This window comes from Crinia signifera, chromosome 1 (assembly GCF_055691185.1).
Source record: "Crinia signifera chromosome 1, ASM5569118v1, whole genome shotgun sequence".
Taxonomy (NCBI): Eukaryota; Metazoa; Chordata; class Amphibia; order Anura; family Myobatrachidae; genus Crinia; species Crinia signifera.
The window spans coordinates 365,189,145-365,204,125 of NC_139217.1; the positions used below are offsets into that span (position 1 = coordinate 365,189,145).

The 14,981-nt window shown below is 43.4% G+C and overlaps 1 protein-coding gene across 17 annotated transcripts in view; it reads left to right on the forward strand.

Annotated features, from left to right (window-relative positions):
• Positions 1-14,981, forward strand: part of RIMBP2 (RIMS binding protein 2) — a 359,110-nt gene that overhangs the window by 129,412 nt on the left and 214,717 nt on the right. For all 17 annotated transcript variants that reach the window (XM_083150351.1, XM_083150360.1, XM_083150314.1 and 14 more), the window contains exon 6: positions 973-1,113. In XM_083150351.1, the coding sequence (XP_083006477.1) occupies positions 973-1,113 (141 nt within the window). The remainder of the gene's footprint in view (positions 1-972; positions 1,114-14,981) is intronic.

The following is a 14,981-nucleotide window of genomic DNA, read 5'->3' on the forward strand; positions in this document are numbered from 1 at the left end:
AGCGCAGCGAGCCCCCGAGGGGCGGCGGTACGCGTCCTCCGACCTTTTCATACCCCCACTATCCACGTTGGCGTGGAGTTGAGAATAGAATAGTGTGGCGAGCGCAGCGAGGCGAGGGGACGCGGATACCTTCACAGTTATACGCGTCCCCTCGCGGGCTTCCCAGGTGTTCATGGCGACTCGGACACCTGTGAAGCCCGCGAAGGGACGCGTTTACCTGTGAAGGTACCCGCGTCCCCTCGCGGGGCTCGCCACGCTTCGGGCTCGCTGCGCTCGCCACACTATTCTATTCTCAACTCCACTCCGACGTGGATAGTGGGGGTATGAAAAGGTCGGAGGACGCGTACCGCCGCCCCACGCAGGCTCGCTGCGCTCGCCACGCTTCGGGTTCAGGTTGATCGTGGGGTGGCGTTAAAAATTGTGGGGGCCATTTAAGACTTCAGGGGGACTATTAGGGCTCTGTGGCCCATTTAACATTGTTTCCTATGTAAAAATCGCTGGCATTGAGGCATTTAACACTAAAATCGCGTCCAATCTGACTTTTAACATTGATACCTATGGGAAAATCGCGGGCATCGCGTCGCACCCGTTTTTTTATGTGCATACAATGACCGCGATTTTTTACCCCCGACGCCCGCGATGCCAATCGCGGGCGCCGTTCTAGGTAAAGAGTACCGAACTTAATACAAATGGCATGTGTTAATCTTCTGAAGGTGCCCATACACGGTATAATTATTGTATGCCATTTGGACTAGATTGCATCGCATTTCAAAACGTATGCGATGTGATCTGATCTAGTCCAAATTGCATACAATAATTGTACAGTGTATGGGCACCTTAAGACTCCTGGTAGACATAATAATATGATTCATTTCAGATCTGATCTGTAACCTATTTTGTGTTATAATTATATAATTAATACAGATTGTTACATTTATACCTGTTGTAACGATTTGTTCTTTTTCCTATCAGTTTAGAAATGATCTCCAGTGTCTGCCACCATCTGTGCAGCCCAGAACATATCCCCATATCCATCTCCTAGAGGACAATTCTCGCTCCTATAAATCCAATGTCACTTCGGTATCTCCAGATAAAGTGCGGTGGAGCTTTCTAGTAAGTGTCATTATACATTGTTTTTTGCAAGCTGTTATGTTTTTTTTTTTTTCTTTTAAATGTTTGAGTGTGAGTTTTCCAGGCTACTCTTTAAACGCTTTTGCTGACTCGGAGCTGGCTCAACTCATGGGGGATGCCCTATGTGAGTTCTTCATTCCATTGTGTTACTACATGAGCTGTGCATAACTGTCATTATCACTTGGTGATATATATATATATATATATATATATATATATATATATATATATATACATTTTTTAAACCCAGTCTGTAGCATGGCAGTTAGGAGCTGATTTGATGGCTGTTTATCACTCTTCACTTTATTACTTTTTGAAGCTTGATACATCTGGCCTTCAGTCCTTGCATATGACCCATGCTGTAGTAGAGACTACTATTGGCCAATTAGGATTTATGCAACTAACTTTTCATTCCAGTTCAGCAGAATTCTGATGGAGAAAATCTGCATAACATACTTTATCTGTAAATCATAGTGATATTGATCCCAGATAATAACACAGTAAAACATATTCCCTCTATCAGATTATACTGATTCTGCCATTCAGTTTTCAGTCCGGGAGAGCTACCTGAAATTTGGGAGTTTCCCAGTAGGGAAGTATGATTACTGTGTAGTATTTGAAATCCGAGACCTTTTATAAACATTTCCCTAGACGTGGGAAAATTGATCAAACACTTTTTTAGGAACGGAGGAATTAGTGGACAAGGGAAGACATTTTTAATATTAACCAATTAGCTACTAGCTATAGAATCTAGTTGGTTGCTATGGGCAATTTCATGTGTGCACTTCTTTTATTAGATGGTTTGATACATTTCACCCTCAAGATCCATTTGTCAGTGATGTATTGATGGCCGGTATCGTATTACTGTAGTTTTCATGACCAATCCACACTAATAACTTTGAAGGTTCTATAGTAGCAACAAGTAAACTAATTATGTATTCATTACATATTCTTCATATCTAAATCCGTTAAGTACATGTGAAATAGTCTAGAACAGTGGTTCTCAAACTGCGGATCCTGACCCCAAAGTGGGTCCGGATCTTCTCAGCATGGGGTCGCGACTCCATGTTGCTGACCATCAGGCTGATGACTTTCTTATCTCAGTCAGTGATTCAAGGAGTCTGAAAAATCTGTTGAGTTGACTGTTACTTCAGACTCCTCCCATAATTTTGTGCCTCCACAATGCTGCCATGTATGTGCTGTCTGCTGACCACACATGTGACAAGAATACCTTCTGTAGTCACTTGCTGGGGTCCTGTCATTATTTTTGTTGTCTGATGGGGTCCACAACAAAATAGTTTGCGGACCCCTGGTCTAGAAGACACTTAATCCTCAGCAATACATGCAAGTATTTCATGCAAAACTTGAACTTGTAGATCAGTCCTGATAAATAGAGATGAACCTGCAGGAAGCCCTCATCTCACTTACATTGCCATGACACCTACATACAATGTCACAGAATCTGTATCGTTAGACCAGGGGCACTGGGGCAGATGTACGAAGCAGCGTTAAGTGCTTAAGTAGCACTTAACGCTAGTAAATGTTTTTTTTTACGAGTTGTAGACATGTATGAAAGGGGCTTTTAACGTCCCCCTGAGGCAGCCCTGAACTTAACGTTCAGGCGCTGTCCTCTGGCTTTTAGTTATAAGCTTTAACGCCGCAGGCAATGTATTATTGCCTTCCCCGACGTTAAGCCTGCTTTTTCTCTTCGCCAGCCTCAGGCTGGCGTTAGGTGTTTTTTTTTTAACTACTCCCCCCACCCCCCCTCCGATCCCGCCAGCAAGCCGACAATTGTCTCTCCTGTCAGCATGCTGGTGCTGCCGGCTGCCCCGCTCCAGTCCCCCCTTCCATTCTTATTATTTTTTGGTCCCTGCTGCTCCGATCCCTCACAATAGCCTGGTTGATATAACTAATACCTTAGAGTGCACTGTAGGGACCCCGCTGTTTTAATATACTGCACTGCAGGGTCCCCAAGAGAGCAGGGACGCGGCAGGAGGGTTGTCAGATATAATATTTAAAAGACCGGACGGGCATGCTGTCTCTACTTACTAGCGGAGAGCCGGAGACGCGGCGGGAGAGCTGTGAGAAATCATATTCAAAAGACCGGGCGGCTGATGATTGGCTGAGAGCTCAGCTATTCATCGGCCGCCCAGTCTTTTGAATATGAATTCTCACTACTCTCCCGCTGCGTCCCCGCTATACAAAAGACTGGGCGGCCGATGAATGGCTGAGCTCTCAGCCAATCATCAGCCGCCCGGTCTTTTGAATATGATTTCTCACAGCTCTCCCGCCGCGTCTCCGGCTCTCCGCTAGTAAGTAGAGACAGCATGCCCGCCCGGTCTTTTAAATATTATATCTGACAACCCTCCTGCCACGTCCCCGCTCTCTTGTGGACCCTGCAGCGCAGTATATTAAAACAGCGGGGTCCCTTCAGTGCACTCTAAGGTATTAGTTATATTCACCAGGCTATCGTGAGGGATCGGAGCAGCAGGGACCGAAAAAAAAATAATAATGGAAGGGGGGACTGGAGCGGGGCAGCCGGCAGTGCCAGCATTCTGACAGGAGAGACAATTGTCGGCCTGCTGATGACATGGGAGGGGCCAGCAAAGGAGCTGAAAAAAACTGGAGCGGGCAGCCAATGATTGGCTGAAAGAAGACGAAAAACTGGGATGAAAATAAAGGCAATTAAAGACAAGAGGTGAGTTAACGATTAACATTACTCACTAACATCAGCTTAGTACATTAGAGTGAAATCTGTCCCTGCTCCTGAGCGTTATGCCAGGAGAAGTGGGAAACGTTAGATTTCACACATGTGGGAGTGCCAGTTCCTCTGACCTCTTTGTTACTTAGTGATGCTGGCGAGTACCACTGATCACAGATAGGCAGGCAGAGGCTGGAACTGATAAACAGGGACAGGCAGTTACCGGAACATGAGGGCAGTCTGTTGTGCATCACATTCAGATAATAGATATTTTATGCCTCTACTGCAAAGTGGATATAACCCAATCACTGCTACAGCACATTGCAGTGTCTGTATATTGGAAAACTTTAATATCAACAGAAATAATATCACTAAATATACATACATCCACAATGCATCCCTTTCCTATAACAATAACGTTAGTATCAGTATTACAGTATGATTAAGCAGCTGCCATGTCCTTAGGGCCCTTCCATACATGCATCTAAATGCAGGCTTAGGCTAAAATTAGATTTTGATGAGTAATAAATGAGTTGATGATGAGGAAGGGGTGGATAGTGTTGGCAGGGTGCAAGACAAAGTGGGGCAGATGTATCAACCAGCGTTAAGTGCAAAAATGCACTTAACACTGGTTAACTGGGGGGGGGGATTATGTTTATCCTAATGTATTACTAGCGCACCTAACGTGCGTAACTCGGCGGGGCTGTCCCTGCAATCCTCCCCAGGGATTAACGGCCGGGGCGATGTATTAACAGCCTTCAAGGCGTTAATTCACCCCGGCCGCTTCGCCAGCTCAGGGCTAGCGTTGTCCTATCCCCCACTATGGGGACAACGCTAACCCTGCGTCTGGCTTGGGCTGCGCTGGAGATCTCGCGGTTTTAGCGAGATCTCGCGCATGCCCAGAAAGCCGGCCAGGGGGACGGCGAGTGCGCTTGTGCGGGGCGGCGAGGGAGACGATAAGGAGAGCCGTTCACACTGGGGATAACGGCTCTCCTTATCAGCTGGGATGGGGTTGATACATCTGCCTATAACGTTTGCCCGCTTCTCCACGTTATGCTGGCGAAGCGGGAATCGTTATTCGCCAAACGTTATAGGCAGATTAATACATCTGCCCCACTGTATGAAAGGAGAGCAGAAAGGGAGAGAAAAGGAGAGTGGATAGAGAGATGGAGAGCAGAGAGATGTAGATGGAGAGTGGAGAGAGAGAAAGATAAATATAGAGAGATGGAGAATGGAGTGAGAGAGAGCACAAAGAGAGAGTAAAGAGAGAGAGAGAGATGGAGGGAGTGAGAGAGAGTAATGGAAAGCCGAGAAAGAGATGGAGAGAAATGAAAAACAGAGGAAGAGCGAGAATCAAAAGGAGAGAGCAGAGAGGCTGAGATGAAGAGCATGGAGACAGATGGAGAGAGGAAAGAGACAAATGGAAAGAGAGAGACAGAGAATGGAGTGGGAGAAAGCGAGAGATGGAAAATTGAGGGTGAGAGATAGAAAAGGAGAGCAAAGGGAGAGATAGACAGAGAAAGAAAAGTAAAGCAGAGACAGACAGAGCGAGAGAGACTTGTGTGTGTATCTTTACCCCCTCCCGTATAGGTGTAACTGTGTTCCTCTCCTCTGAAGGACGTGTCTCCCAGGTCTATAAAGTAGCAAGAATAGAGTAGCCTAGTGTTATTATACAGATTCCAGGTTGGATTATTAAAAAGCATTATTACTGTTAGAACTTCTCATTTTTCAATACAAAAAGATGCTGGTACACAATATGTTTGCACATTATCAGAAAACAGGAAAAGGAGCAGCCTGCTTAACTTTGTGAGCTTGGCCCTTGTTAACTAGCCATTGTAGCAAATATACATTTGACATTTATTTCTCAGATCTTGGAATTTCTTAGTGCCAGTCTCCAGAGTGTGCATGCTCAGTACAAATAACTGCTGTTAAGGAGATCAGAGGAATCGTGGTAAGTTACCACGAATGTTCCATTCCGCCAACCATCAAGGTGCATACACATGGTGCAATGTTGGAAATGGATGATTTTGAATCTACTTGATATAGCTAGTGCAGCAGTGCAGCAGCAAACTGGACACTGGCATGCATTAAAAGGGGTATGGATTCTAGGGATGTCAATGTGATAGTGCCTCTTTACAAGGCATTGGTGAGACCACACTTGGAATATTGGGGCAGATGTATTAATCTGCCTATAACGTTTGGCGAATAACGATTCCCGCTTCGCCAGCATAACGTGGAGAAGCAGGCAAACGTTATAGGCAGATGTATTAACCCCATCCCAGCTGATAAGGAGAGCCATTATCCCCAGCGTGATCGGCTCTCCTTATCGTCTCCCTCGCCGCCCCGCACATGCGCACTCGCCGTCCCCCCCCCTGGCCGGCTTTCTGGGCATGCGCAAGATCTCGCTAAAACCGCGAGATTTCCAGCGCAGCCCAAGCCAGACGCAGGGCTAGCGTTGTCCCCATAGTGGGGGATAGGACAACGCTAGCCCTGAGCTGGCGAAGCGGCGGGGTGAATTAACGCCTTGAAGGCTGTTAATACATCGCCCCGGCCGTTAATCCCTGGGGGGGATTGCAGGGACAGCCCCGCCGAGCGTAACTCGGCGGGCTGTCACTAGCGCACGTTAGGTGCGCTAGTAATACATTAGCATAAACATAATCCCCCCAGTTAACCAGCGTTAAGTGCATTTTTGCACTTAACGCTGGTTGATACATCTGCCCCATTGTGTTCAGTTCTGGGCACCGCACCTTAAAAAGGACATAAATGAATTGGAACAGGTACAGAGAAGGGTGACTAAGCTAGTAAAATGTCTCGAATCACTAAAATACAAAGGGCCTTATTCTAATTTATTCTTTCTGACAAAATCCTTCTTAGATGGACAAAACCATGTGCGCTGCAGGTGGGGCAGATGTAAAATGTGCAAAGAGAATTAGATTTGGGTTTGGTTTTACTTCAAAGTGAGATCTATATTGCAGTGTAAAAATAAAGCTGCCAGTATTTACCCTGCACAGAAACAAAATAACTCACCCAAATCTAATTCTCTCTACACATTTTACATCTGCCCCCCTGCAGTGCACATGGTTTTGTCCATCTAAGAAGGATTTTGTCAGAAAGAGTGAACTAGAATAAGGTCCAAAGATAGGTTAACCAGGCTGAATATGTTTTCACTGGAGAAACGGAGGTTGAGAGGTGATATGATTAGTATGTTCAAATACAGGATTGGGAATCCTATAGATATGACTTACTGAAGTCAGTAGTTACAAGATAGATAGGTTGAACGCGATGGACTAACGTCTTTTTTCAGCCTTAATTACTATGTTACCATGTTACTATGTAGCTCATTGAAATAACAGTAGATTGTACACTTTCTAGTCAAAATTGGGTACTTGTGTAATATCTGGGCGCCCCATTTTTTTATCGGGTCAACCGCATCGCATGCAACCAAATCGCATGTGATGCGATGGACCCGATTTTTACATTGGATCTAATGTTAAATGGTGCCTGAGACCCGATTTTACATTGAGTCCAATGTTAAATGCCCCCCAGACCCCATTTTTTATTGTTTACCCACCCTGTTCATACCCCCACTATCCAAGTGGGCATGGAGTTGATTTTATATAGTGTGGCAAGCACAGCGAGCCACCGAGCCCGAAGCGTGGCGAGCGGACGCGGAATACATGTTAAGTAATCCGCATCCCCTTGCTGGGCTCACTGCTCTCGCCACGCTTCGGGCTCGGTGGCTCGCTGTGCTCGCCACACTATATAAAATCAACTCCATGCCCACTTGGATAGTGGGGGTATGAACAGGGTGGGTATACAATAGAAAATGGGGTCTGGGGGGCATTTAACATTGGACCTTTTTTAGAGGTATTATATATGTATAAGAATATGATTGGTATAATATCACCTGCAGACACAGAAATTATCAGATGTTTGAGATAGCTGCATGATTTTAAATACATTTGCATTCATGGAAAAACAAAAAATGGATGCTTTGATATAATGGACACTTATGATGTGTAGAAATCTGGGTGCATTCTTGTAAATCCTCAGCATATTTTCTTTCCTTATCAAGCAATACTGTACATATAATAGAGTTCTGAAATTGCTGCAGGGAGAGACAAATAAGTGATGATATTGTTATATATAGTGCTGACAGAAATGTCCTAAATTAATAGCATTAATGCAAGAGGTCTACAATGATCAAGTATCTTTTAAGGGCAATGAGTTATTGCAAACTGAAAGAAAGGGACAGTTGAGTATCATTTGGGGGATATGTTCTATAAATATAGACCATAGCTGCAATGTTACAATTTGTTAGATACACCCTCTACAAAGAGAGCACAGGTTGAGTATCCCTTATTCAAACTGCCCGGGACCAGTACTTTGGATAATGGATTATTCTGTATTTTTATATTTCAATGAGGTACTGTATCTTGAGGATGGGACAAGGGGCGGATTGGCATGGAAAACCAGCCTGGGAAATAGTGGGGATGGGGTCTGTTGAGGGGGTGTGGTCTGCCAGGGGAAAGGATCCCTCCTCATATGGCGTGGACTAGGGCATCGACCACCATATTCAGGGGAATTTTGGGAGCGTGCCCAGTGCTCCTCTAGCAGCTGGGGCAGCCCTCGGCTCCCTCCCTGTACTGGAGAGATGCCGAGCAAAAGCAGTGGAAATCACTACCCCCTCCCCCCCTAACTGCCCCACCCCCCTCCACAGGACACTGTGACACAAGGGAGGTATAGCCTGCAATTAGCGGGACTGTCCTGCTGTAATTGGGACAGTTGTGAGGTATGTAGACACCTGGGCTGGGGTGTATAGCCTACTAGTGCTACTGTTTGTGCATTTTATTATTATTTATTAACAGTTTCTTATATAGCAGATATATATTTCGAAGCACTTTACAGTTTATAGTTGAACATTCACATCAGTCCCTGCCCCGGTGGAGCTTAAAATCTATATTCCCTACATCATGGCCTACGATCTTGGGGGCCAAGATCGTAGGCCATGTCCCCAGGCCACAACCCCAATTTTTGGGCTCACGCAAGCTACCTTCCTTGCTTTTAGCCAAAGTTGAGAAGTAGGCAATCTAAAGTGTGACACATTGTATGTTATATTGAACTTCTGCATGCTTAGCCCTTTAATGGGCAGACACACGGGGCGATGTGCACCACATTTGTAAGCGACCTATAAGTGATTTTAGTATTCTAAAGAATAACATAATCTGTAATGTTTACATTATTAGGATATTGGAAGTTATATTGAAGTTTTAGGAACTTTTGTGAACTGCTAAGCCTGAAAGCTTTTGTTGATGGGGCAGATGTATTAATCCTGGTAAAGTGATAAAGTGTTGGTAATGTGGTGATCAAGTGGAAGGTGATCACGCACAAGCCAGTCAATTCCTAATACCCAGTACACATAGCTAAGCTGGGTCCTACCTAGCTTTGGTTCTTTCGCACTAAACCCCATTATACCGATGCTGACCCGGGTTTAATCCTTCTCATATCCCGGGTGGAATTGCCGGTTTGGTCGACCCGGGTTATAAGCTGTAGTATTTTCATACCGCACCTCTACCTGGGTCCATACATCGCCAACCCGGCAATAACCCGGGTCCGAAGTGCGGGGTTAAAGGAGTAGAATTCTAATTTTTCAAACAGCTGATTGGCTGGTGCGTTATCACCTTCCATTTTATCACTTTATCAAGCTTAATACATATTCCCCATTGTGTAATGTACTAATTCATTTATAAGTTAGAGTGAAACCATTTATTGATCTTTTATCCCGGCTGTCGCTAAGTATTTGACGCTGTGTACGTTGCTGGAATATGTCTAGATTATAGTGTATACATTTATAATAGAATGGAGTTCTAGTTATATAATGTAACAAATGTTGTTTTTTGGATGTGCTTATTGGCATGGTGGTGTATGGCCTTTGAACAGTGGCTTTTTACAAGCATATATTCAAGGAGTTTGTATTTATCTGATGGGTGCTTGGAGAGCAGCCGATCAGCTGTTCTGCCCATGACCTGAATTACTATATGCCTTCTAGCTCAGAACCTCATAGCAAACCTGATTAAATCATTAAATGGCAGACCAGCAGGGTCTGTAAATGAATTCCTAATCTAAAGGCCCAGTCACCACAATGACATTTCCGCCAGGAGGTCTGCTCTGTAACAGAAAAAAAGAAGCAATTACATTCCCTAACGAAATATACTTTATTATGTTGCAATACAGGCTGGCAATGAATCCCTAAATTAAATTAATCTAGTTAATGATGGTCATTTGATTTGGCTGAAATGATGTTCTTTAATTTATTGAAATCTCTTGCATTAAACAGGATTTACTGTGGCAGAGGTATTAAGGTTTGCCTATCATTTATAAGGTTGTTCAGGCCAAAGCAGGGCAGACTCTTCTCTGTGTCCCTGTGTGTGTGTCCCTGTGTGTGTGTGCGTGTGCGTGAGTGTGTGTGAGGGGGGGTTCAGGCTGTACTGTGCTGACTATGCCGAATCTTCTGCATTTGAATGTATGATTTATCTTCCTACTTGATAAAACACCACATACAACATAATATGTATACAATTGACAGATTTTATTAGTAATACAGATCGGTTTTTGTGAAGTTTAAAACATCTTATGTATGCTTATTAAGTTCAAATAAAAAATGTTTCTGTTTTTATCTAATTATATTTAAATATGGTTTATTTAATTGTGAGATGCTAATAATCGAAAAACACAGACATTTGGACAGAAATAATTTTGAATTAATTCAAATCAAAGCTTCTATAGAGTGGAGAAGTGGCAGATCAGCAAGAAATCCGGTTCTAGGTAGCATTTATCAAGTTTAAAAAAAGATAGGTAGACTACCATGGGCAACTGTTCCAGTACTCCATTCTTTACAAGCTAAAGTATGATACATAAAGTACTGTTTGTAAATTATCTTTAAAAAAAAAAAGATAATGTAAATCAAGCATTCAAATCTAGGATTATTTACTATTTCATTGCGGTTTCCTTTCTTCTATCTTTTGGGGAAAAAATTTTTTTCACAGCAATTGACTTTCAGTATGCTTCTATTGTAAGTAAAAAAAAAAAATATTGACACTATTTAGATTTGAGCACTGTAATAAGGTACAATAGCAGTATAACATAAACACAAAACAATTGAACACAAATGGGGCCACAGAAGAGAAAGATACAGTATCAATAGCAGAAAGCAATTAGGAAAATCAGTAGCAGACAGAAGGCAGTTACAAAATTGCTTGTGTGCAGTAATTTTTGGCTGGCCAGGGAAGGCACAGCCTTGTATTGAGATACCAGCAAGGGTGCAAAGAGAGGGAGGGATCCTGGTAGTTACCTGGGCTGAGGCATGTTGGAGGGGCCTGCTGACACCAGGGTCAGCAACTAAAGAGGACACTGTCGAGTGCTGGGAGCCCACCGGCTGTAATGGAGCCTGAGCATCATCAAAGTGACACACATGTGTGGCTGGCACCATGTTTAGTGTGGTGAACACATTACCACTCACTTGTGTTCCCCCGTTTTGCACTTTCCGATGTCTCTCCCTAGCAACCATCCCCGGCAGAGCTGTGCATAAAAAAACTTGGCATCCAAGGCAACTGACGAGTCCTAGGATGCACTGGCACAATATGTAATAGTCAGGGCACTCCCCCAAACCCTTTTGGGAGGGGGTGGCCATACCTCCAAATTTTTCGGTGTTCACCCGACTTTGCCTGGGTCCATGTCAGCTCCTGCCAGCCCTGGTTGGCATTGCACCTGCCTACATGTAAAAGATTCCAGTTTGCATATTGGCATATAGCAGGAGGAGCAGATATGAATTGTGCCGAAGATTAGTGCTAGTCATGAATAGTGAATGTAGTATCCAAATTATTTATATTTTTACTAATCTACATATTCTGCAGTGCGATGCAGCAGTTTCACCATGTCAGCCTTCATGACCAGTAAGAGCAGATGGGAGTTGGGGCATGACATGTTGGGGAAATGGGTATGTGTATGCAGGGGCGGATCCAGGAGAAAATGACAGGGGGGCACCATAATAGGAGAGGGGTTTGGAGGACGAGGGTGTTAGTGGTGCCAGTGTACATCCTGAGAGGAGAGCAGAGAGAGGGTGGGAATGGGATTATAAATAGGCCCTGGCATATAAAGTACACAGGCCAATTTTGGATTGTGCCGGAATTCACATAATGCCACAGAGATTAAATCAAAATTCACAATATGCTTCATAAACAGGGACATTGGGATATAGCTTTGGAACCAATTAACCCATTTACATGAGACCAGTATCATATTGAAGAACTTTTAAATGGGCTTCAAATGATTTTGGTCCCGTGAAACTGGGGTGCTTGCTTCCAGAGTAGTCTGCCCTCAAAATACATGATCAGCCATGAAATTACATTTCAGAAATAAAAAACTATGTTTACCCACAATATCTCCTATCTACCACCCACAATATCTCCTATCTGCCTGGTGTCAAATTGAAGGCCCAGCGATTTGGGTTCGAATGAGATCAACCACGAGTTTCTGTGATGCCGCGGGGAGAAATGGCAGCCGTCACAATTATCGGATCCCATGTTATCCTATGGGGAAAACATTCTAGCTTTGTCTGGCGATATCTCCGAGTTCCCGGGGGGCTAGCGACATGGGTCTGGCTCATTGGAAAGCCCCGGTCCTCAGCTCCAAAATCTGTATGTCTGAAATGACTGGGGGGGAGGACGGACGGACGGGACGTGCTTCTTCCTGAAGCCAATGTTTGTGTTTGTTTTTTCCCCTAGATTTGGGTATTTATGCTAGTCTATCCCTGTAAGGGGAAGGAGTTAGGATTACACATTTTTACTGTTTGCACTGGGAGCCATGTTGTCTAGAAACACTGCTTTCTCGATCATTGGATGTTTTTATTGGCTACCACTCATGCATGCACACACTACTATACAATTCCGGTAAATAATATTGTTCTGATCATAAATTTATAGTATGTATAAAGCTCAAGAACAAACCATTAGGTGTGCATTTAAATTTACACACAAACTGGTAACGGTAATGCAAGTCTGGTTTATGCGCTGTAATGTTTTATGGTCTCTATGCATTTTAGATTGCTAAATGTTTTTGTTTTTGATTTGCACCTTTTCATAAATGTTTAATATTATAACTAGAGTTATGCTAGTTCATATTAGAGGGAGATGCACTAATCTTTTTTTTTTGTACAAGTAGTTTATAGAGCAGGGCTGAATTTTATGTGACATAATGTGGCTCACCATTCTGATCATAAAGGCTGCAATGTTGAAGTCATAATAAGTTCATGGGCACTAGACTTAACGGAATGACAAGTACAGGAATGAATGATGGCAAGTGACCCCGTTCCTCTTCCTGTCTTGATCCTGTGCACAGTCCATCAATCACAAAACCAACACAGCAGTGGAGTATAACTGTGGCAATGTTGTCTAATGTCAGACCGTTTTTTATCCTGTTTTCGCCACTATCTCTATAGCATACTCACATTCATGGACTGTTTGATCAATTATAACAATATCATGTAATTTAATCAATTAAAGGGGGATTGAATAACTGAGTAATAATTAGTAATAATTGATTTTTTGTAAATCAAGTGTGCCCTAAGTTGTGGCGTAGGAGAGCAGATGTAACACTACGGTCCTAACAAACCACAAATGGATAAATGGCAGTCTACATGTAACAAATAATATAAATGGCAAGCAATATGTTTAAGATAAATATATTAAAAAAGAATAACTGACAACAGTGATTTATACCATTTGAATTTGCCCCATGCTTGATGGTTGTGGTTTTGTGCATGTGCAAACGGCTTCAGCGAGTTTCACATTTTCCGGGCCGTTCGCTCCAGGAATGGGGGCGGACAGGGGGCCGAAGCAAGGGAACGGCCAGAGTTTTATGGGTGTTTCCATGACATCTCTGGGTTTTACCCTGCACATGCAGGCGTGACGATGCCTGCTTGGTGTTGGCGGCTGACGTGACTGCCCCAAATTCATCCATCTCCAGCCAAGATAATAGTCAGTCTACGAACAAAAAAAAAAAAAAAAAAGATAGTCAGCGACCACCAAATGATTTTTGGCCTGTGCGGCCACATGCGAGGGTATGTGCAAGCGTACACATCCCCTTGCATGCTAGTGAGGGGATTCATGTGATGGGGAAGGCATTTGGCTGTGCAGCGGGCGTAGTTTACTTATTCGCTAGGCTGCGAACATACGCAGTCTAGTGAAACAAGAAGAAATATGTGCCAGCGCTGGCTGTCAATCACTGATAACATGGTTCTCAAGGTTTAAAAATACAATTTTATTAATTAAGATACTAAATGAATAAAATGAAATAAATAGGTGAATCGCTTTAGACCTAAAATGTCATTGTGCACAATCATAAAATAATTTCTCAGGGATAATTTGCATACTGATTTTTAGCAAACTTTTTCCATAAACATGGCTGATGAAAAATGCTGTATATATTACCATCCCGTTGTTTCTGGTTTGTTGATGTCCAGAATCTGTGACAATGTTGTCCTATGTTGTCCTATGATTTCAAGGACTCATGTTTCCCAACAAGACTGTCCTCCTTTTGTTTGCTGGAAGAAATTAGGGATCAAGCAGATATCCCATAAGGTTTGTATCCAGATGGAAATGAGGGTCGTCTGTGGGGTGATGGACACGTCACTGGCGTATGGATGGGTGAAGACAGTAGGATTTAGATGTGCTCAACGCGTTTCTCCAGAATATACACCTCCGGCTTCATCAGGAGCGAGTGTTCTATTGTGAGCTCAATGCTCAGTTATATACCTGAGTGGTAATTGTCTAGGCGATTCACCTGTGAGCTAATTACATCTTAAAATTTACTAAATACAAGAGAACCGTGTTCAAATTACCATTTAAGACAATTCTAATTGTATAGGAGGCAGTATATTGTAATAATAATACATTTTGATACATACAAACACTCATTTACGCAGTCTAGGGAATGGGTTTGAATCAGGCACTTAAGTTATTAAAGTACTGTGAATGAGATGAAAGGGTGGAAATAGGGGAGGCATGAGGAATATTGGGAAGAAAGGGGGAAAGAATAGGAGGAGACCTAAGAAAGGGGATAGAATAAAGATAATTGGAGGAATATGGGGGGA